The sequence below is a fragment of the Lutra lutra genome, chromosome 16 (genome assembly GCF_902655055.1).
Source record: "Lutra lutra chromosome 16, mLutLut1.2, whole genome shotgun sequence".
Lineage (NCBI taxonomy): Eukaryota > Metazoa > Chordata > Mammalia > Carnivora > Mustelidae > Lutra > Lutra lutra.
This window is the reverse complement of record NC_062293.1, coordinates 14,032,112-14,055,446: the sequence shown is the minus strand read 5'-3', so window position 1 is coordinate 14,055,446 and position 23,335 is coordinate 14,032,112. Positions and strand designations below refer to the sequence as shown.

The 23,335-nt window shown below is 37.6% G+C and overlaps 1 protein-coding gene across 16 annotated transcripts in view; it reads right to left on the bottom strand.

Moving 5' to 3' along the window:
* Positions 1-23,335, bottom strand: part of BPTF (bromodomain PHD finger transcription factor) — a 157,064-nt gene that overhangs the window by 54,385 nt on the left and 79,344 nt on the right. For 11 of the 16 annotated variants that reach the window (XM_047709007.1, XM_047709004.1, XM_047709011.1 and 8 more), the window contains 6 exons: positions 22,129-22,317; positions 17,322-17,509; positions 14,638-14,993; positions 13,965-14,096; positions 3,536-3,665; positions 2,477-2,615 (listed from right to left, as the gene is read on the bottom strand). In XM_047709007.1, coding sequence (XP_047564963.1) covers positions 2,477-2,615; positions 3,536-3,665; positions 13,965-14,096; positions 14,638-14,993; positions 17,322-17,509; positions 22,129-22,317 — 1,134 coding nt within the window. The remainder of the gene's footprint in view (positions 1-2,476; positions 2,616-3,535; positions 3,666-13,964; positions 14,097-14,637; positions 14,994-17,321; positions 17,510-22,128; positions 22,318-23,335) is intronic. The other 5 variants (XM_047709013.1, XM_047709015.1, XM_047709018.1 and 2 more) reach the window with 2 other exon arrangements.

The following is a 23,335-nucleotide window of genomic DNA, read 5'->3' as shown; positions in this document are numbered from 1 at the left end:
GAGTTCATTTTTCTCTTCTTTTTACTCTCATGTAGTTTCAAATTTTCCATAAGGGGAAAAAAACAAAAACAAAAACAAAAAACAAACACAAGCCCACGATACAGAACTATTGTCCAGATAAATTTTCTTGGGCCTTAACAGGCATTTTCTACCTTTTATTTTCTTCTTTACTTGATCCCAAATATCCCAAGGACTTCTCAACATATACCTACTTCTTATTTAAATAAATGATTCCTTCCAGAAAGATTTGGCTGAGGGAAGGGAAAAGAGTGGAAAATACAAACTCAGTCTGTCAAGACAGTAGGATACTGGTGAAAGAAGAAAAAAATCAGAGAAAATAGTGACAGGATGCGTCTGGACCCCTAGGTACCACAGGACAAAAACTAAGCTGATACTCTCCTTACTCAATGCTTCTTTAAGTTATTTCAGAATAGCTGGGCAATATGTTTTCGATGATTTCGAGTTGCTCAAAGAGAGCTTTATATGATGGCAATAGCCCATTTAAAAGCTTTAAGAATCCAGATACTTAGACAATTGTAAAATATTTGCAATTTCCTCTCCATTAAAGGTCTTCTTGACATATAGACTACTAGTTAAGATCCTGTTAATCCCTGCACATCAATACCTTTATTGACACTTATAAACTAATATGCAAAACAAATGCATCCAGTCTGAGTTAGAATGGAGGTTAGAGATAATGGACACACACAGTCAGCAGTCAAACAAGTTGAACACCTAGTCTTCTGATGCTAAGTCAAGGTCCCTGAAGTGCATTTCTCTCTGGTTTTCTCCAACACATCTGTGCTTCTATCATATGATTCAGACTAGATTAGCCATTCTTATAGGGACCAGTAGTTCTGAGATAATAAACTGGTGGTTACTAAGGCCTTCACTGTAATTCCTACTCCGTAGTTAAATTAAGCTAACAATGTGCACTGTGCACTTCTACCGCCTAAGAGGAAAGGCATAAAAGATGCTGGAAGACCAATTTGGTACCTGACTGGATAAAAGCCCAGCACTTGGACAACAGAAACTGTATGCTAAGGAAAGTGGTTATAAGATAAACCTACAAAAGCGTAAATGTTTTGCTTATTGATAATCTGGATTTTACTACACAAGACAAACTAGGTCAGGCACAACTGAACAAAAATTCTCTAATTCTCAGTGCTATCTGGGTAACTGGAGCAACAAAATGGCAATAAAAAAGTTAACAATCTTTTAGAATTTATTATAAAGGACACTCAACTTGAATATAATCAGATCAAAATAGAATTTAATGTTGAATAGTTCTATTTGGCAAACAAATACTCATTGAGCATCTACTGTGTGCAAGATACACAAGAGTCTATATAAATTCCAGTGAGCCTTATGAAATACATATTTTTTCTGTTAAAGGGTAATCCAAAATGATAACTTTACCACATTAACAGTTTCAAATATCTAGCCAGTCCAGGATTCACCAGAAACATTCACAAGAAGTCAAATTAGTTAGCTACGTACGCACACAGCAGTGACCACAGCACAGGTTTCATAGGAGAGAACACATCATCACACCACACACGAACAAATTATACTGCAGAGTGAGAACTGCTTTTGAAAACTGCTCAGGTAACAAAAGAGAGATGGCAATGTAGCATGCAAAGAGGACGGTGGGAGCGAGGAGACATGGATTCTGGTCAGGGCTCTGTCCTCTGTATCTATGTGAACTATATGTAACGTCACATCTTCAGGAAATAATCTGCTTATGGAATGTGAGATTCAAAATAGATGGTCTCTTAATAAGGGCAGTTCCCCTCTAGAGTTCTGTGATTCTGAATACCAAAGTTGTTAGTGAATAACACAAATGGAGTTAATACCTCCCTCATTTACGTGGAGGGGTCACAGAAGTCTCTATCGCTTCCTTCCTGGCTTTGTCATGTGCTGTCACATTGAGGTTACCAGACAGGTGGTTCCTTAGGAAGTAAGGCAATACTGAATTTAAGATTTCAGAAAAACAAATAAGTGGCTCAGGCCTTTTCTCTTTCTCTTTTTTAAGTAAGTTCTATTCTATCATCTTTAATTGAAATTGTAGATATGAAAATCCCAAGAATAAAACCAATTTAAAGTATTTTAGGGAGCGCCTGGGTGATTTAGTGGGTGAAGCCTCTACCTTCAGCTCAGGTCATGATCTCAGGGTCCTGGGATCGAGCCCCACATCGGGCTCTCTGCTCAGCAGGAAGCCTGCTTCCTTCCCCCTCTCTCTCTGCCTGCCTCTCTGCCTACTTGTGATCTCTCTCTGTCAAATAAATAAATAACATCTTTAAAAAAATATTTTAGAGTTTATTATTAATAAACTACATTGGCAGTTCTGTATGTTCTATTAAAAATTCCAGAAAAAGCACTTTTATCCAAAATATGTACAATGTTTTACAAATTTATAAGAAATAGTACAAAATCAGAAACTATAACAGAGAAAAAAATAACTTCAATTACTTACTTCCTTCTAATGACTTTCTGTAATTCACATTAGTATTGCCTGGCAATTTAGGAACAAACCTATAAACATGAGTTTTACTAATCCAGCTCCAACCACCATATCCTGTTACTCTGTATTCCTCTCCTTTTTGTTTCCAAACCTGGTACAAATGAAAACATTTTGATTAAATGAGAATGAGAATGCTTATAAAGCACATTTGCTTTTATCTATTTTCACCAAACAAGATCAACAGTCAGGCAACTAAGTTTACCAATCAATTTTATTTTCAAAAGGAATAAAAAATTTATGAAAAAACTGATGACAACTGACCCCTGAACAACATGCAGTCAAAAATCCATGTATAACTTTTGATTCCCCCAAAACTGAACTACCGATAGCCTCCCGGTGACCAAAGTCTTACCAAGAACATAAACGGCTAATTAACACATATTCTGTTGTTATGCATATTACATACTGAATTCTTTACAACAGAGTAAGCTAGAGAGAAGAAAATGTCATTAAGAAAATCATAAGGCAGGGGGCACCTGGGTGGTACAGTCTCTTACTTTTGGTTCAGGTTATGATCTCAGGGTCATGAGATCAAGCCCTGTGATGGACTCCATGCTCAGAGCAGAGTCGGCTTAAGACTCTCTCTGCCCCTCCATCCCTACCCTTTCTCTAAAATAAATAAAATCTTTAAAAAAAGAAGAGAAAAATCAGAAGAAGAAAAATACACTTATAGCACTATACCATATTTACCAGAAAAAAAATCTGTGCGTAAATGGACCCATACAGTTCAAACCCGTGTTTTCCCAAAGTCAATTGTATCCCTTTCTAATACGAAAAATGTAACACACTTTTACAGTTTTCTAACAATTTCAACAGATCAGTCTAACGGCCCACCTATATTCTAATAAGATAAATTTATGCTTATAAAATTGCCAGAAAGATTTACTTTGTTCCAACTAGATTAAATAAAAGATTGTGTCAAAAGTAAAACACAATTTACATATTCAAAGTTGTAGAATACAAGTCTCAGAAATGGCTAAACCTATTCTAAAAGACTATTAGAAAAATTACCTGATGTTTAACTGGAAATGTGTATTTTACCCATGTGGCTTGCTGCATCGTTTCTTCCTCTTCTTGTTTTTTCTCTTTTTTCTTGACTTTCTCCTTTTCTTCTCTTTCAATTGATGTCATCCTGTGTAATCTAAGAGTATATGAACGGAAAGATGATGTGCATTTAACTTTGAAAAATAAATTAAAAAGACAAAAATATAGTACTGCAAATAAGGAAGACAGAACTGAAGGATGGTTAGCTATAGTCCCATGACCTAGACAACTCCAACTCACAAAAATAGATAGATATATAATTCCATAACAGGAAAAAATCAAACAGTAGAAAGAAGCAAAAACATCCCATCCTTCCCATATGGGTCCCTATAAGAAATACACTCACTTATGGCTTATTCCTGAAACTATTCATATATACACCAACATCATATTTACACAAAGGGGACACTACATTACAATCACAACCACACAGCTTTTAATCAATGATTAACTGCACTAGGAGATCTTTTCATACCGGAAGATACAGATCATTTTAAAGAATTAAATAATATACCCCACTGCATGGACATACTAGACTTTATTGAACCAGTCCCCTGTTAAAGAATACATTATTTCCTTCCCACCAAAAAGACCAACAAATCCAAAACTTTTTATTTTAACAACCAATATTTCTAATTCTATCTAGCACTGGGGGGTTTTAAAGCCATCATGGGGCCCACTAATATAAAATTCAGGCTTTTTACATCTATAGAGAAAATGGCCCACAAGTCTCCTGCTTTGGGGTGAGGGGAAGGGCTGGAGAAGAAGGACCCACACTGATTCGTGTCCGTCATTAAACACAGGGCATAGGCCACACTCATTTTTAAGGATGGAAATGGCTATCATTGCACCCAGCAGTAGGCAAACAGATGGGCCTGTGGTGAGGCTCTACATTAAGATGATTTGACTGGATTCTTGTGAATGAGAGTATTTCCTATAAACAAGAACACTGACCAAAACCCAGGAAGAGAAGAGTCTGTCTCTAGGAGCTGCAGTGGTAGAAAAACTGCTTTATCACACCCTATCCAGATGTAGCCAGTCTTGCATGCGTAGCTATGTGAAAACAACAAGAGATCTTTTTGTCAACTTGGGGGAGGCAGTGGTGCTGGGAAGATATGCAAGGGGATTTAATTCTTTTTCTCTCTATCCTCCCACTAAAAACTCCTTATTTATCTCCATTTTCAAGAAAGCTTTGTGTATCTGTGAATATAGGACCCACAATCTAGCTTACCTCAGGCCAAGAGAGCTCATGCCTACTGGCTGCAGAGCCACTAGTAGAGCAAAGGACCTTCATTCTCTCACAACTGATGGGAGGAGGGGAAAGGAAGTGGATTCTCACCGGGGACTTAATACCAACCACCACCAATTTGCCACTACTCTTGGAACCAGGGAGTGGGGCAAGCTCTGCAGGTCCAGCTTGGTGGATGACCTGACAGTCTCAGCCAGCTCGAGAAAGGAAAGAGGGACTGAGCCAGGATCAAGTAGTATTTCTGAACACAGTTTTTGTGGGCCACGCTTTAAAACCCTCTGAAAGTTCAGGTCTGACACAGCAACTGAGCCATCTTCGCTGACAGTGGCCGGGAACGGAGCACTGTGTGGGGAGACCACTGGAGCCCTGACACTCCGGGAGCTCACAGCTGGGCTGGGCGCTCGCACACTTAGCGTTCACATGGGAACCAGAAATATTTCCGTCATCAGATACAAAGGCTTCACTTTGCTGGGATGCCAGGCCGGTGAGTTAGTACAGTAGCTAATCTGTGATGTTCGCTACTCCAGAGTAAATTCTGGTGTTCTCACCGCCACCAAGATAATCCTTAGGTTTTGGCAGCAACAAAGCTCAGCTCCCATTTGCTTGGGAGGAAATCTTGGCTACTGCGGGCAGCCTCGAGGCCCCAGGAAGGAGGGCCGATCAGGCTGGCACTGTGCAGCTTCTAGCTGCTGCTCTATACCGGCAGACGCACTGGGTGCAAGTGTTCCTTCCACACCTCCACGGTTCAACCGAGAGCGTGACCAGGAGTGGGGACCACGCGTCAACTCCACTCCTAATCTCCACATGGTGCCCAGGGTCTTGTGCTTGTTTTGCTGTTATAAACAAAGCTATAAGAAAAAATGTTTTGTGTCTATCTTGGTAAACCTGGAGAGCGCCTCCAGTGTCCCCCAGTGGGGGGGTAGCTAGATCCAAAGGTTCTTGCACTTAAAATGCTGACAAGTAAAGCCACAAAGGTCTTCAGAATTGTACACTTCCCACGGCCATCAATTAAAAAGCCACCCTGCCTTCCCACACCTTCACTCAAGTTAGTACCAAACTTCTAAATTATTAGCCCAACTGAGAGGTAAGAAATTATAACCCACTGTTTTGATTTACATTTCCTTAATTATGAGAAAAGTAAACATTTCTTTTTTATGTCCACTGGCCTTTCATATTTATTTTTCTGTAAAATGCCTGTTCAAATCCTTTGTCTTGTCTGTACTGGACTATTAGTCCTTCATTTATAAAAGATCTTTGTCAATTAAGGTAACTTCCCATTTGTGGTGCAAATATTTTTCCTCAGTTTGTCATCTGTCTTTTGAGTTTGATTATAATATTATTTTTCCACTCAGAATTTTAAATACATATATCCACTCTTTTCCTCTATGGCATCTGGGTTTTACATCTGTTTAAAAAGAAAGTATCACAACAAAAACACAATTAATCCATGGTTTCTTAGTGAAGCTTTTTAATTTTTTTTTTTCTTTAAATCTTATTGATCTGAATGTTTTTGCTGAGGCAGGGATCTAGGTAATATTTTCTCCAAAGTATGTCCTCTTTCCTCCTCTGACATGTAATGCTGTCACTGCTAGATGCTCACATGTGTTTAGGTCTATTTCTGGGTTCTTTCTTCTATCCTGCTACCCTAAATCTTATTTTTTATTGTAGCTTCAAAAATGTTCTAATATCTATTCCCTTTCTCATATCCACTTCCCTTTTCTTGCAATTAATTTTTCTATCTGAAATGTTAGTATCATTTTGATCAAGCCTGTCTGCCTCCCAAGGAGGAAAAATCCTACTCATAATGCAAATGAATATGAATTTTGATAGATGAAATTAAAATAATTATCATAATAGATGGTTTTCAAAAATGTAGTATACATATCTAAACATATGATGCATCTTTACCTTTTCATTTTTTTTTAAAAAAAGACTTTATTTATTTATTTATTTATTTACTTGAGAGAGCGTAAGTGAGAGAGCAGAACCAGGGGGAATAGCAAAGGAACTGGGAGAAGCAGACTCCCTGCTGAGCGGAGAACCCAATGTGGGGCTCAATCCCAGGACCCTGGGAACATGACCTGAGCTGAAGGCAGACGCTCAACTGACTGAGCCACCCAGGTGTCCCTCTTCACCCTTTCATTTACTGAGTATCCTTTCTATCTTTAGTAAAGTTTTGATGATTTCTTTACATGGTCCTAAATATTTCTTGTTAAATTTATTCCTAGTTATTTGAGAGTTTTTTATTGTTATGGGCATCTTTTCTTTCATTATAAATTTTTTTTAAAATATATAAGATGTAATCAGGTTAAAAAAGAGAACTTTGTATCACTAACCGAATACATCAGAAGTTCGAACGTCCCACTCCCAGGCTGTCATTATCCTGACTTTTGGGTTATCGTCTCCATGCTTTTCTTTATAGTTTTATCACCATGTGTATATCCCAAACAGTATAAAGTTTGGCCTTTGAGAATTCAGTAACAAGAATAAAACTGGCTACATGAGCAAAAGAGCAATACTGTTACCATTAAAAGACGGTTCCCAGGAAAAAATAAATTTGTCACTGGGTTACATTAGCCTCTTCTGGTGGAATCTGAGGGTAAGGGTCTGAGTGAGGCCAGAAGACTCTGGGCTCACCGTACTCATGGCCATCCAGCAGGACCGTGTGGAAGCAGGGACACTGTACGGATACGATCCAAAATGGACGGCGATGGACTTCCTGCTCCTATGCCTTCTACTGATTCTCTGGGGAGAATGGTGAAAATTCTCCCTTTTCCCCCCTGACTTGGGCTTCTTGGGTAGGTTACTATTTGTCCACGGGAATTATTGCTTCCAGAGTTTTACTGCTGCTGTATTTTCTGTTGTTCCCCTCTTCTCTGTGGGGTTATGCTTTTAAAAAAATCCCCTTGCCATAGTTTTCAGGGAGTTATGCAGGGAACAAAATTAAATGTATTTAGACGATTTGTTATTTTAACTCAGAACTCCCCCAGTATATTCCACGTGGTTCCTGTTACACAGAATGTATTGCTCAGGAGACGGGGTGGACTAGTTGGTTAAGCGTCTGACTGCGGCTCTGGTCACCCTGGGACTGAGCCGCACTTTCAGTTCCCTGCTCAGCACGGAGTCTGCTTCTCCCTCTCTCTCTCTGCCCTCAACTCTTGCACATGTGCATGTTCTCTCTCTCAAATAAATAAATAAAATCTTGATTTAGTTTTCAGATTGTTTCTGGTAGTTTTTCTATTTTCTTGGGATTTCTAAGCATCTAATTAGGTCAACTGCATAAAATAATTATGTCTTATCTGCCAACATGTCCATACATACACATACACACACACATATGTGTGTTTTATTTCTCTTGACAAACTACATTAGGTATCACTTTAAAGAAAAGTTAAAAGACAGCATTGATAGGGAGCATTTTTGTTTTGTTCCACTTGAATGTTAATGGGAACGTATCAAGAAAGCATGATGGTCCAATTTGGAATACATCTTTATGGGGAGAAAAAAAAAGACCATTCTCTTTCCGTATTTAATAAGATTTTTTAAATTAAAATTAATTAATGGACTTAGACCTTCTAGGTATCTAATGAGATAATCAAAGTTTTTGCTCTTTGGCTTCTTAAAACACCATGATATTAATAATATCCTAATGTGGACAAGTCTTCCATGTCTAGGGAAAGTCAATTTAGCCATGGTTTAAAATTTTAAAAAAATTTACTCCTGATTATATCTGCTAATGTTTTAAAAGTACCTGAATGCACATCTACTTGCCATTATTAACCAATGATAAACATTAATAAAGGAGACAAGGCCATGATTTTCTAGCTATCTTTTGTCACTTCTATATATCAAGTTTTAGGACAGTGTTATACTAACTAATAACAATCTGCAAGATTTCCTTCTTTTTCCATTTTACAGAAAAGTTTGAAAAGAATTATCTATTACCTGAAATCTGAAGAACTTCCTTTATGAAGTCATCTGGTCCTGCCCACCTCCTTATGATAGGTACAGTGATATCCTTTAAACAGAACCAGAAATCCTTTTCCTGCTTGAGAAGAGAGCCTGGCCTATACCCTACTGTCCAATAACTGAGAAGGGGGTGGGGGACCCTCTCCCAATCCTTCTACCCAAAACTAGAAGCCCAATGGGCCCTTCCTCTATGGATGTAGGAAGCCTGAATACTATGTTAGCGGACCCTCTAAAGGTTTAAAATTCCTAGTGCCAGCGAGACCAAATCAGAAATACTGATTAGGAATAGCCCCTTTTCTATTTTTGATGGTTATTTGTGTATTCCCCGTTATTTTTTCTTTCCTGATAGTCTCATCACAGGTTTATAAATTATAATGGGATCTAAGATATGTTCTCTATTTCATTAAATATTAAATATTTCCAGTCTTCAGGGTGACTCCTTGAGATGTGTGCCTAGCTAATTAATCCGCACTTCTTTTCTAATGTAAGCACTGAAGACTACCAATTTTCCCCTGGGTACTCTTTAGTGGCAGCCTACAAATTTCAGTATTATGTAGGAGTCTCGTGAACATTCAGTTCAAAGTGTTTTCTAGTCTCCATTACGATTTTTCTATGAACACTTTTTTTTTTAAAGATTTTATTTATTTATTTGACAGAGACACACAGTGAGATAGGGAACACAAGCAGGGGGAGTGGGAGAGGGAGAAGCAGGCTTCCTGCCGAGTAGGGAGCCCGACGCCGGGCTCGATCCCAGGACTCTGGGATCATGACCTGGGCTGAAGGCAGACACTTAATGACTGAGCCACCCACGCAGCCCCGAACATTTGTTATTTATTTATAAGTGTATTTCTTAGGTTTCAAGCATATAGCTCTTACATTTCTTTAAACTTTTACGACAGATATCTATCCACAAATAGTATTTTTAACATACTAGAATATATGCTTTTACCTTAAATAAACAGACTCATATACTACATGTATTTTTAAGAAAAGAACTGTTTTTACTCTATTGTACATTTATGAGATTCAATCTCGTTCACACTTGCTCTAGTTTCACAGCTGTGTAACAGCCCATTATAGAATCACACCATAACTTAAATGTGCCTAATTATGGACAGTTAGGGATTGTTACCAAATTTCACCATTATAAAATACTGTAAGAAACATCTTGGGGTGCCTTGGTGGCTCAGTCAGTTAAGCAGCTGACTCTTGATCTCAACTCAGGTCTTGATCTCAGGGTTCTGAGTTCAAGCCCTGCACTGGGCTCCACAATGGGTGTGGGACCTACTTAAAACAAAACAAAACAAAACAAAACAAAAAAAAACTACATGTCTTCTCATGTACACATGTTAAGGTCTCTTTAAGGTACTGAGTTAGGAGCAGAACTGCATTTTCAACTTTTGTTTTTACCAAATGATTCTTTAACATGGTTGCAGCAACCGTTTCACTCCTTGTTCTATCAGCAGTGTGTCAGAATTATCTATTATGTGACATATTTACCTACATTTTTAAAATTTTTAACAATCCGATGGGTGTGAAATAGTAGTCCCTAGTTTTAATGTGCATTTACCTCACCTTACTGGGAAATTTTCATGTTTTTGGCTATTTGTGTCTCCTGTGTTATTATATTTGTATCTTTGGTCTTTTCTCCTACTAAACGGTTTGATTTTTTTTCTTACTGAACTGTAGAAGTTCTTGAATATATTGTGAATACTAACACTCTTTTGATTATAGTATGATAAAAAAAAATCTTTAAGCAGTCTATGACTTGATTTTTTAGGATGACAATTATAAAATTCAAACAGAAAACAATCCACCATTCACTGATCTATTTGTCATAAAACTACATATTTAAAGAAAGGGTGTAACAAAACACAAACTTCAAAATTATGGTTATCTCTCAGGGGAGGCAAGGTAATGTGAATGGAAAGTAGATCCAATAATGATAACGTTCTTATTTTTTAAACTGGCTGATGAATTCACAGGTCTTATTTTACTATGACCCATTCTTGCTTCATACTACAATCTTATGTATCACAATATTAAACATGAAGAAGTAAAGTCACTTGTACTAAAGGCAGACACACAGACACATATATGCACACTCATTCTTATCTGATAGATAACAGCTTATAAACAAAGAAATAATGCCACACTTTGGTATGTTCTGAAACATAATGAATCAGGAAGGAAAGAAAAGAATCAAGAGTAAGAGAAAAGAACGAAGTATGGGAGGATGTAGAGGGAGAAGAAAAAACACAGGAAGGAGAGGCAAGAGGAAAAGGGAAATGGGATAGAAAGAAGGAAGGAAGGAAGTGGAGGAAATAGGATAGGAGGAAAGGAGGAAACTTTCTTCATTCCAAAAACATAATCTCGTATTTTCTTCCTGGGAGTTCTGTTTTTCACATTTAGGATTCACTCTACCTGGAACGGATTACTGGGTCCAATTTTCCCCATACAGATAACTCAAATTGTGTCATCAGGCCTGCTACTGAAGAGTTTATCCTTTTTAAAATGCTACTCTATCATCTATTACATGTCTATACATGGGCTGGTCTCTTCCTGGATGGCTTATTCTGTACCACTGGTCTATTTATCTTTGCATGTATACCACAGTATTATTACAGCTACTGAGTCAGTTTTGTTATGTAGTAGGACAAGTCTTTCTATCCTGTCCTTTTTTTTTTTTTTTTTTAAGATTTTATTTGTCAGAGAGAGAGAGAGAGAGATAGAGATAAAGCACAAGCAAGGGGAGTGGCAGGCAACGGGAGAAGCAGACTTCCCTTCAAGCAGGAAGGCTGATGTGGGACTCAATCCCAGGACCCTGGGATCATGACCTGAGCCGAAGGCAGACACTTAACTGACTAAGCCTCCCTGGCATCCCTCTACCCTGTTCTTTAGATGTAAACCCTACTATGGCCTTTTTTCATATAAAATTTTTTTAAATCATCTTGTCAAATTTTGCAGAAAACCCAATGATAATTACTAATGCTACTGGAATTAATTTATGTAGTAACATGAGAAAAATTAACACTCTTAGGACACTGAACATTCCTAAACATGAACATGAGATATATTTCTATTTACTTAGGCATTCTCCCACACCTAATGTTGTTTTTCAACAAAGACTTTATAATTGTCTCAAAAAAAATCTTAGCTTACTACTATTTTTAAAATGTTGTGTAACCATTATTTAGAAGGCTCTCAAAGCTTCACTGTTGACTATCATAATAAACTATCATTTAATGAATGAAGTAGCTGGCTGAATTTGTAAACAGTTCTTAGGGTCAAGTTTTAGAAGTCTGTCATCGGGAAGTTTTTTTTGGTTTTGTTTTGTTTTTTAAGATTTTATTTATTTATTTGACACAGAGAGAGAGAGATCACGAGTAGGCAGAGAAGCAGGCAGAGAGATGGGGGGAAGCAGGCTCCCTGCCGAGCAGAGAGCCCAATGCGGGGCTTGATCCCAGGACCCTGAGATCATGACCTGAGCCAAAGGCAGAGGCTTAACCCACTGAGCCACCCAGGCGCCCCTGTCACTGGGAAGTTTTGGAGCACAGTACTGACGGAAGCTAGAGCCCTATTATTAATCTCTAATTTTTCTGAATCTCAGTCTCTAATTTTTTAAAAATTCAGAGCATTCTATTTTACTTCATCATATTAAAAGAGACTTCTTTAATCTGTATCACCAGACATGTCATACTAATACAATTCATGGTATAATTTTATAACTCTTGACGAACACATTTAGAAGGCTACTCATAATGACAAACCAGGAAGAAAAAAAAAAAACTAGATTTAAAAAAGAAAAGCATCTTCCATTGGAATGTTTAAAATTGAGAAATGGGGTGCCCAGGTGGCTCAGTTGGTTGAGCAACTGCTTTCCGCTCAGGTCATGGTCCTGGGTCCCTGCTCCACAGGGAGTCTGCTTCTCCCTCTGACCTTCTCCCCTTTCATGCTCTCTCCCACGGTCTCTCTCTCAAATAAATAAAATCTTTTTAAAAAACTGAGAAATGAATTTATAAAAGGTATGATTTAGTTACTTTAAATTATATTTGAGTATTAGAGTTTATTTAGAACATTTAGCTAAGCTTCAGTTCTTGAAGTACTGATCTCTGTCACCAGAGACGTGGCTGCTTGGTCCACCAACATTAGGTTCAGGATTATCACTGACATGTTTGGCATGTCTGGAGGTAAATGAAAGAAGGAGCAACAGAAACTCAAAGAGTATTGCTTCACAATTGCCTCTGACTCTCTCCTTGCTCTACATTGATAAAAGAGATCAGTAAGAAATAGAATAGAGGTATGCCAGCCCTTCAGCTCTCCTCTCCTAGCATGCACTGTGTAGCATGCTGAAATTAATTCCTTAATTAGGAAGAATTAAGTCCATTCCGCTTATGGAAGCCTCTACTGGTAGCAGCAATTACATTCAAAACAGGAGGTAGGAAAGAGAGAAAACAAAGTATCTATAAGATTTACATAAGGAGAACACACACACAAAAAAAACCCTGAGAGGAATCCTTAGCAGATGAAAATTTAGCAGGTGTAAATTACTTTTCTTTTTAAAAAACTTTTCATTATAAAATAAAACACAGATGTGGGAAGCAACACAAAATGTATTTATATTAACAAAATAACAGTGTCATACCTTCAGAATGGGCTCCGTAGAGGGGCAGGGAAGGTAAAATGATTCTTTTCACTTTGAATAGTAATTTACACTTTTTACCATAAGCTTCTATTAGTTTTTATAGTAACAACTTTTTAAAGACTAAATAAAGTTAAACAAATCCGTTAGAATCAAGAAGTAGATTCAAGTCACAAAATTTATCAATTTTTTTAACTGTCTGCTAAAGTCACACAACTCTGGGTCTCCTCAGGAGCTGAATGATGTTTCGACATTCAAATCTAAGTAAATCAGATCCCTACCACAGTAACCGCAACATTTTAGAATATTCAAAAAATGTGAGTACTCTTTCTATTCAAGAAAATTCAAGAAAATTTTCTATTCAAGGAAATATTTATTCATGTTATATCTCGTAGAGAAGGGAAAAAAAAAGCCAGAAGAGTTTAATGTGATACATAATATGGCCTCTTAAATACATTAACTTTCATTATTAACAGGCTAATAATATTCCAAAAGGGAGTACAGTACAGCATTTATGAGGCTCAGAACTCACTTACCTGGTGTGTCCTAAAGATTCTCGCCATATTGGTAGCATCACAACAGGTTTGACTGCACACTCCAAAATCGCTAAAGCCAGGGCAAATTCTCTGGGTTTGCTACACATCTGAACTGCTTTGATCCAATTTGCCCTATATTTCAGAAGGAGGGAAAAAAAGTTACTTCACTTGTTGGTCTTAAATTAAAAGCACAAGAGCTATCATTTCTGTCTCCATCTCATAGGGTAAATGTTTCTAGGCTAAGCAGGTTTGAATATATTGCTACTGGGTTCCTACCTCACAGAGTCAGATTTTTTCTCTTATTTATTCATCTTTTGGGGTGCAAAATGGTGCTTTTATTAAAGCACGGGGACAGGACCCATGAATCATAGATTTTCAACACTAGAGGAATCCCAGAGATCAATTCGTCTTCCAACTCCTTAAACCTTCTACAGTGTTCTGGAACTTTGACTAGCCTCCTCCTGACTCCAGGGATGAAGACTCCGCTTTCCAAATGCTAATGTTGGTCCAGTAACTTAGAAGTATCCTCACATCCCTAATGTCCTCAGTGTTTTGCTAACTAAGGTGACTTCGTTCAATTTATCAGTAATGAGTTTTAAGTGAGCATCTGCAATAATCATTTCGTAAATATTTAATATATTCACAGCAATAAAAGAACCTAAGTTTCCTTTACCTGTGTGAAGCCCAATTTGGATGAAGAAAGGATGAAGGGATATTGTTTTCTAGTTGGGTGATAGTCAGTCTCAGAGTAGATATGGTAAGAACTTTGGACCCATGGACAGAACCATTCCATTTGAACTCTCCTGCTGGAGTCAGACAAAATTTATGTGCAAGATGTCTTCTCTTATCATGATCTTCTCTGTGCTGGTGCTTATTCAAAGCAAATGAATTGGTGGAGTACTGATTGTGGTAGACACGATACTTCCCTTCTTGACCCAACTTAAAATAATTGTTGATATTTCCTTTCATGACCACTTCCTTTTTGGTGCTCAATCGTGAAATTTCTCCTTGAGAGTTAACTACCAGTACCTGCTCAAGAAAATAAAAAGACTCATTATTCATATCAAATATGTAAACCTGATTAGCTGTCTTTCAATAATCTGTAATTTATCATTCCAAATAAAGTTCAGGTATATCTTATGACTAAACTTTTGAAATCTGTAAGTGAAGTTAAAACTGTTTATAATTAAACAACCAAGATTTTCCCATAAAAAGAACCTCTACCAAGTGCCTATTATATATCAGACATTATGAAGTATTTTTGTGTATCTCAAATATCGACACAAAACCACATGTGTACATCATTCACCAATCATTACTTCAAGCTTATAATATAAAGGTAGGGAAAAAAGAAGGCATTACATATACTATTCCCCCAAAAATATATTCCTAAAAATATCTTTTTTTCTGCTCCTTTTATCATTCCAGCTTTAGCATGAGAGTCCATGGATACTTTAAAAGCATGTTTTCAAACAGCTGATCCCAATCCTTTTGTAAACCATGAGATCAACAGTGGATCTTTTTCAACTTAAAAAACAACAAAAACAAAATATAACATAATCAACTAGAAGAGAAAATACTAGAGTGCTTCCCACATGGTAAGGCAAAATACTATTTCAGAAAACTTCTGAATGTGTGTACTGGGTTGCTATGAAAAATATCATACAAAAACCAGCTTAGAAGCTATTGCTTTCAAGAAATTCCTAAGAGGGGCACCTGGATGGCTCAGTGAATTAAAACCTCTGCCTTCGGCTCAGGTCATGATCTCAGGGTCCTGGGATCAAGCCCCCCGCCTCTGACTCTCTGCTCAGCAGGGAGCCTGCTTCCTCCTTTCTCTCTGCCTGCTTCTCTGCCTACTTGTGATCTCTTGTCAAATAAATAAATAAAATCTTAACAAAAAAAAAAAAAGAAAAAGAAATTCCTAAGATGTTTAGAAAAGGACATTATACATTCTTGCATATCAACCTTGCAAATAATTCTTAAATATGGAAGACACCATTGTGGCATTATTCTGCTACTCTGGCTAGCTGGGAAATAGAAATACTGAGTCCTAGTTGGGGTGTCTGGCTGGTTCAGTCAGTAAAGTGTATGACTCTTGATCTTTGGGTTGTGAACTCGAGCCCCACACTGGGTGTAGAGATTACTTCTTAAGAAATAAAAAATAAAAATAAAAATACTAGGGGTGGCTGGGTGGCTCAGTCAGTTAAGTGTCCAACTCTTGATTTCAGCTCAGGTCATGATTTCAGGGTTGTAAGATGGAGCCCCTCATTGGGTTCCCTGCTCAGTGAGGAGTCTGATTGAGATGCTCTCTCTTCCCTTCCCTCTGGCCCCCAAGTATGCATACTCTGTCTCTAAAATAATAAATAAAACTTTAAAAGCGTGGGTGGGGGGGCGCCTAGGTGACTCAGTCAGTTAAACATCTGTCTTCAGCTCAGGTTATGATCTCAGGGTCCAGGGATACAGCCCTATGTCAGGCTTCCCTGCTCAGCAGGGAGTCTGCTTGTCCCTCTCCCTCTGGCCCTCGCGCTTTCTTTCTCATAAACAAATAAAATCTTTAAAAAAATTATTATAGGGGTGCCTGGGTGGCTCAGTGGGTTAAAGCCTCTGCCTTCCTCTCAGGTCATGATCCCAGGGTCCTGGGATCGAGCCCCACGTCGGGGGTCTCCGCTCAGCGGGGAGCCTGCTTCCCCCTCTCTCCGCCTGCCTCTCTGCCTACTTGTGATCTCTCTCTCTCTCTCTCTCTCTCTGTCAAATAAATAAATAAATAATCTTTTAAAAAACATTATTATAGCTAGAACCGAGCATTAAATTACCTATAACTCTTTACTAAAGCTTACAAATAGTGTACTTTTTACCATATATGAAAAAGAAGCCTCTATCTCTTTAGAACTATATACAATAAAACTAACCATTTAGTAAGAAAGTAAACCACCCAATTACAGCATTTCCCTGCACGAACTGAAATTTGGGTATGCAACTATACTTATTGTATAAAATATGTATTATAAACCTAACCACTTTTTTTTTTTAAGATTTTATTTATTTATTTGACAAAGATTACAAGCAGGCAGAGAGAGAGGAAGGGAAGCAGGTTCCCTGCTGAGCAGAGAGCCAAATGCGGGCTCATCCCAAGACCCTGGGATCATGACCTGAGCTGAAGGCAGAGGCTTTAACCCACTGAGCCACCCAGGCGCCCAGAAACCTAACCACTTTTAATCTGCTACCCACTACACTCTTGGAAATAGAAAAATACAATTCAAAAGTAGGTCTATAAACTTCCTGCTCCTATTTCTCAGGTCTGATAAACAAAATTATTTCACATTCCAGAGATGTTTGTTTTAAACAGAAAGAACATACCTCTTTGCCCTCCTTAAATAATTTATTTGCTTCATGGGCTGCAGCTGCCACCTGTTGGCTCTTGAGCTGGCTGAGTTTGCTGTCTGGATTCCGTAATCTGGTGATAATTCGAGTTGACCCAGATGCCCCTCTTCCAGCTCCAGAAGACTCACTCATTTCCCCATTAGATTTCTCTGATTTGAAATCACCTGTTATTAGATGAAAAGCCAAAAGTAATTGCTAACAGTAAGTTATTTATAACAACATCTTATCCAAAATGCTTATCTCATTCACATCTAAGATCCAGAAAGTAAACAAGAAGTCCTTGAATAGCCAAAGCAAATATATTAATTCTTAAAGGTTTTACTTAAAAGAACTTTACTGTGAATCACTCATTATTTTGCAGAAAATTCAAACATGCCAGGTTATCTGTTTCAAAGCTCATCTCTGAGAAAACATGAAGGGCTACTACAAATGTATAAGCAACAACATCTTAACTCAAAATGCACTCTAATAAAACATTGCCTTATATATTCAATATGGATCCTGTACAAAAAGTAAAGGGTATAATTAATTTTAGAAAAATTTCCACTGAACCTGTTTAAATACCTAATGGTTTAAAGCTTATAAACATAAATGCCAAGTGAATTTTCACCTAAGGAACCTAGAATTATCTGTGTATGCAAGTAATTATACATGTGAAATCAACTAAATTAGTTTTTTTATTATAATAAAGACCTCTCATTTTCATAACAACTTAATTTTTTAAAGTGACAAACTGCACCACCAAGGGACAATTACTGCTTTGCCATGAATCTCACTTTGGCTGAAAATTTCTCTACATTCTTAAAACTGTCATATCACTATCTAATTTCCACTGGCCAGACAGTTGAACAAGATTTCTCTGTTTAATTTAAACCTCTTTAAAATGAAGAATAGTATGTCACTGTCAAATGAAAGGCCAAACATAAAATTTATTATATATTATAAAGATGGTATTCTGAGTAGGGAGAAAAAATTAGATTGAGGAAACTGGCTATTTTGAAAAATATAAAAGACAATTCAGGAAACATTTCTTAATTTTATCTGACCAACACCCTTTCTTTCCTTTGGGAAGATGCTTTTCCTCCACTATAATCATGAGTCAATGAGGGCTACAAATCAAGATATCCTACCATATTGGGTGAACAACGTGATCCAGCTTAGCCAGATAGAGCACATCACTGCCTGGCCACAGGGACTGTCCCAGATCTGGCCAAGCCATTCAGCATCCTACTCTTAATTTTTTAAATCTGGAGATGGAAAAAGGGTCTTGTTTTTTTCTTTTTAAAGTTAAGTTTATTTATTATTTATTTAAGTAATCTCTATACCCAGCATGGGGCTTGAACTCACAACCCCGACACCAAGGGTTGTATGCTCTTCCAACTGAGCCAGCCAGGTGCCCTTTCGGTTTTTGTGTTAGTGAACAAAAAGAGTATAAATTAGAGGCTGTCTACTTTTTATCCCACAACATGGGAAAAAACTTTTAATAATACAAGACAATAAGCTCATCATGGGGGCAAGCGGGGGTGAGGGGAGGGTATGGGTATAAGAGGAAGACCTGTGATAACCTCATTTGGCACCCAGGTCTAATAATGCACCTGAAGCTGTCTGTCACTACCTCTAGATTTCCCAATCTAGAATTCCCAAATGAACCAATAAAATTCCCTTTTTTATTTTAAGGGAGTCTAATAGATTTCCGTCACTTACAACCAAAAAATTCTAAATAATCCATAGCATTTTAAGATTTCTGACCCCAAAATACGGCACTGACTGAATCAAGATAGGTTAAGGGATATCAGGGGTTTTTCCATCCCAACCTGGAAAGCTAGAAACCTTCAATTTGTGACAGAAAAGCAATTAATCAGACTATTGACAATTTTCTCGTGTCTCAGACCATGAGTCTACCCATGCTTAAATTTTATGCCAAGATACTGAACTATGGTGGCTACTTCATGGGACCATCTATATGGCCCTACAATAAAGACTTTTGGGACAGCATCTGACCTAAGCTGGACTTTCTTAAAAGCAGAAAGGGAAGGCACAGTTTAAAAGCCCTTCAATTTAGAGCCAATCATCCAGTACAGCTGGGAGTCAATCCTTTGACACTTGCTAAGGTGTTTTATTTTGAAGTTTATTTATTTATTTAAATAATCTCTACCCTCAACATGGGGCTCGAACTCATGACCCAGAGATCAAGAGTTGCATGCTCTTTTGACTGAGCCACTCAGGCACCCTGACACTTGCTAAGTTTAGTAAAATAAGGGAAAAGAGGCAGAAAATTCATCCTTAGAGCAAAGACCTAAAAGGGCCAGAAAGGGAACAAGGCTTATCTAACACCCCCTGCCCAAAGGCCACATTCCTCCTATTATAAAGGAGTGAATCACTGCCATGCAGTCTGGAGGCAGAGTACAGAGCTGCTTTACTCCAGCCCCTACAGCTCATTGTTTAAGGATGGCAGGAGGCAGAATTCTGCCTAAGCAGGACTTTATTCATCTGAAGGCTAGGAAATTGGGTCTGCAAAGCAGACCAACAGAACAAGTAGAGGGGCTTTACCCTCAGAGACCCTAAGCAGAGTTTCTGGGTATTGGGGATTAGGCTGGGTACCCCGACAATCTATGAAGGAGTCCTACAGCCAGATCCCCAGCAACCCATCCCTGACAACAGCCAGCAGGACTAAGCTGCTAAAGCAGAATGGCCTCCGGAAGGGGGATCTTCCGTATACTTCTCACATTTCACCCACAGCCATCCTCCCAAAAAAACAAGGGCAGCCAGACGTATCAAAAAACACCCTCCACTATCAAGATAACAAGTGTGACAGGCAGTTACATTCATAATTTGGCTTATGGATTGTGAGATTGAGAGAAGCTATATCCAGACCTAATCAGAAATAATACACAATACACAGAAATTCTAACGCTATAAATACCAGAGGTAATTTTGGGAAGTTTTTGAAAAAATCTCCAGTTGTAGGTGAGATCTTTGCACTGTGTTAGGCAGAAGCATTTTTGAATTTAGGTAAATAATGTTTGTGCCGAGCTACCAAAAGGTGTAACTGTGGGGGTATTTGTTCCCTATCTCTGCAGCATTCCTCTTTCTTTGGAAAACCATTCCTACCCACTTCAATCATAAACTTTTGCTGGAGCCATCAATTATAATACCTTGCCTGCCCTGGCCACAGGGGTGGGAACAATATGTCCAAGATAGGCCACTCAAATTCCTTCCTCAAGGACTTTTGATTTGGAGCAGGAGTAGGGGCCTTGCCTTTGGGTCACAGACCTTGGAAAGATAGGAATACAAACCGCTGATGCCATCTTCCCTGCCACTTGGAAAAAGCCTGTCTGCATTAGGAGAGAAGGAAGTTAACACACAAACATATGCACATCAGAAGGTGGAGAGAAAGAGAGGAAGACAGAAAAGCTTTGATACCTGGGGGTCCAGTTATGCCTCATGATGGTCTGGACTTCCCAATTACATGAGCTAGTTAATTCCCCTTTTCACTTAAGCTAGTTTAAGCTGGTTTGGTAGCTTGCAACTGAAAACAAGTTCTAATTAAAACAGATCTCCATCTCCTACCATACACAAAATTATACAGCAGAATTAAAAACAAAGTTATACAGTATTATGTGAAATTACTGTAAAACATATGTATGTGCTTGGGATAGGATCTTCCTTAGTAAGACACAAAATCCAGACAAACCCTAAAGAAAAAGATTAATAAATTTAACTATATAAAAATATAAAAATTTCTGTATAACAAGGTAACAGGAAGAGTTAAAACAAGCAATAACTGTATAATTATATACATAAAAACAAAAGATAACAGCCATAATACATAAAGCATTCCTAAGACTCATCAAGAAAAACTATCAAAACGCAACAGGAAAAAATGAGCAAAAGATATGAATAAGCAATTCAGTAAAAGTTCAACAAACACATCAAGAGAAACTAAACCACATTAGTAAGCAGAGATATGCAAATTTTTAAATGAAATACTTTTCATCATTAGCAAAAAAGAGACTGATGTTGAATTTAGGTGAGAGTATGAAAAAACAGGTATGTAAATTATTGGTATAAATCCTTTTTAATGTACAACTAAGCAGCAGTCGTCGCTATTTTAAAAATGTACCTACCATTTGACCCAGCAATTCCACTTACTGTTCCTACAGTGCCAGAAATACTTGCATAAGAAATACTTGCATAAGTACACAGAATTATATGCTGAGGATGTTAAAAAAAAAAAAAAAAAGGCACCACTATAAAAACTGTTAACAGCCTGTATGTCCACTAACAGAGAAATGGTAATGAATTAATGTTCATCCATATTGTGGAGTACCATGCAGCAGTTTAAAAAAAAAAAAAAAAAAAAAAAAGAATGAATTCAATTTATATCATGAGAAGATCCCCTACATACATTACTGAGTGAAAAAAAGCAAGATGCAGAACAATGCATGCAGAATGATTCCATTTATGTTAAAAAAATATATAAAAAAAAAACTTTTGGTAAATATACATACATTAATGTAACCACATGGAGAAAGACAGAAAATGTTACACACCAAATTGTTGACAGTGGTTACCTTTGGGGAGGGGGTACTAAAAAGATTTGTTTCTTCCTGTGCATTTGCATTTTTTAAAATAAAAACAATGACAAGTGCTACTTGTGTTCAAAAAAAGAAAAAAAAGGAAAAGAAAATCTAAGTCTTCCCACCCCATCAAACTTTTATTTAAAAAATTAAAAATCAAAAAAATTAAAAAGTTCGCTTTAATGGATGAAGTGTATTCTTACCTATCTCTTCTTGAATAGAGACAGGTGTATGAGACTCTCTTTCTCCATTTTCAGGCTCATCAGCTGCCTTAGCAGATTCACTCTGGGAAGAATTTAGTTCACTGCTGCTGTTACTGTTTTCCAGATTAGGCTGGATGGAGGTAGTGGTAGCACTAGTGTTACTGCTGTCACATGTCTTGTTAGGTTCTTCTAGAAAAATAGAATATCTGATTTTTAGATTAGAAATCACATGAAAAATAACTACTTTGTCAGAAGACATTTAACTGTTTGAGGACTGCATTACAGAGCTAGAATTTAAAAAGAAAAGCTGCTGATGTATGAAGAACACAATGTCTGAGATCTATAAGCAACACCCTGGTGAGTTATTTTTGAAGTCTCTCGGTCTACCAACTCAGACTCTTATCATCTTAGTCTCTACACAAGGCAGACAATCTTTCAGAAACCCCAGAGCTGAAGAAGAATAATAAAGTGATATAATTATCCCACAAAATGTAGATTTTGAGACAATCCCTCAAAATCTGAAATTTATACTCTCCCTTCAAAACAGTAGTCAAACAGTATTAGAAATAGCATTAAACTGGATTATTTATCTCTAAGATTTTCTGCTTGAATCTGTGCTCCCAAATTAGAAGGTAATGCTGAAGTCATTGTAAATTTTAAGAACAATTTAATAGTTATCACTAAGAAAACTTAGCAATCACTAAGTAATCACTAAGAATACTTAGTGATAGCTAAGTATATCCCTAAAAGTATATAAAAATGAACACGACCGGGGCGCCTGGGTGGCTCAGTGGGTTGAGGCCTCTGCCTTCGGCTCAGGTCATGGTCCCAGGGTCCTGGGATGGAGCCCCGCATCAGGCTCTCTGCTCAGCAGGGAGCCTGCTTCCTCCTCTCTCTCTCTGCCTGCCTCTCTGCCTACTTGTGATCTCTGTCTGTCAAATAAATAAATAAAATCTTAAAAAAAAAAAAAATGAACACGACCATTAACTGAAAGCCTAGGTTTTTCAATGGGAGTTCAGAAATTAAGGGCCTCCTTCCTTCTGTATTTCATTTTGTCACTAAGATGTTCTTTAAATCACCTAAGTTAAAAAGTGGTTGGCGGTATATCACAAAGGCTATCCCTAATTATAATGAGCTCCTATTATTTTTTTAAGGAAAAAAGTCTCAATAACCTGATAGAAAAATTAAAAAATCTGCAAGAAGTCAC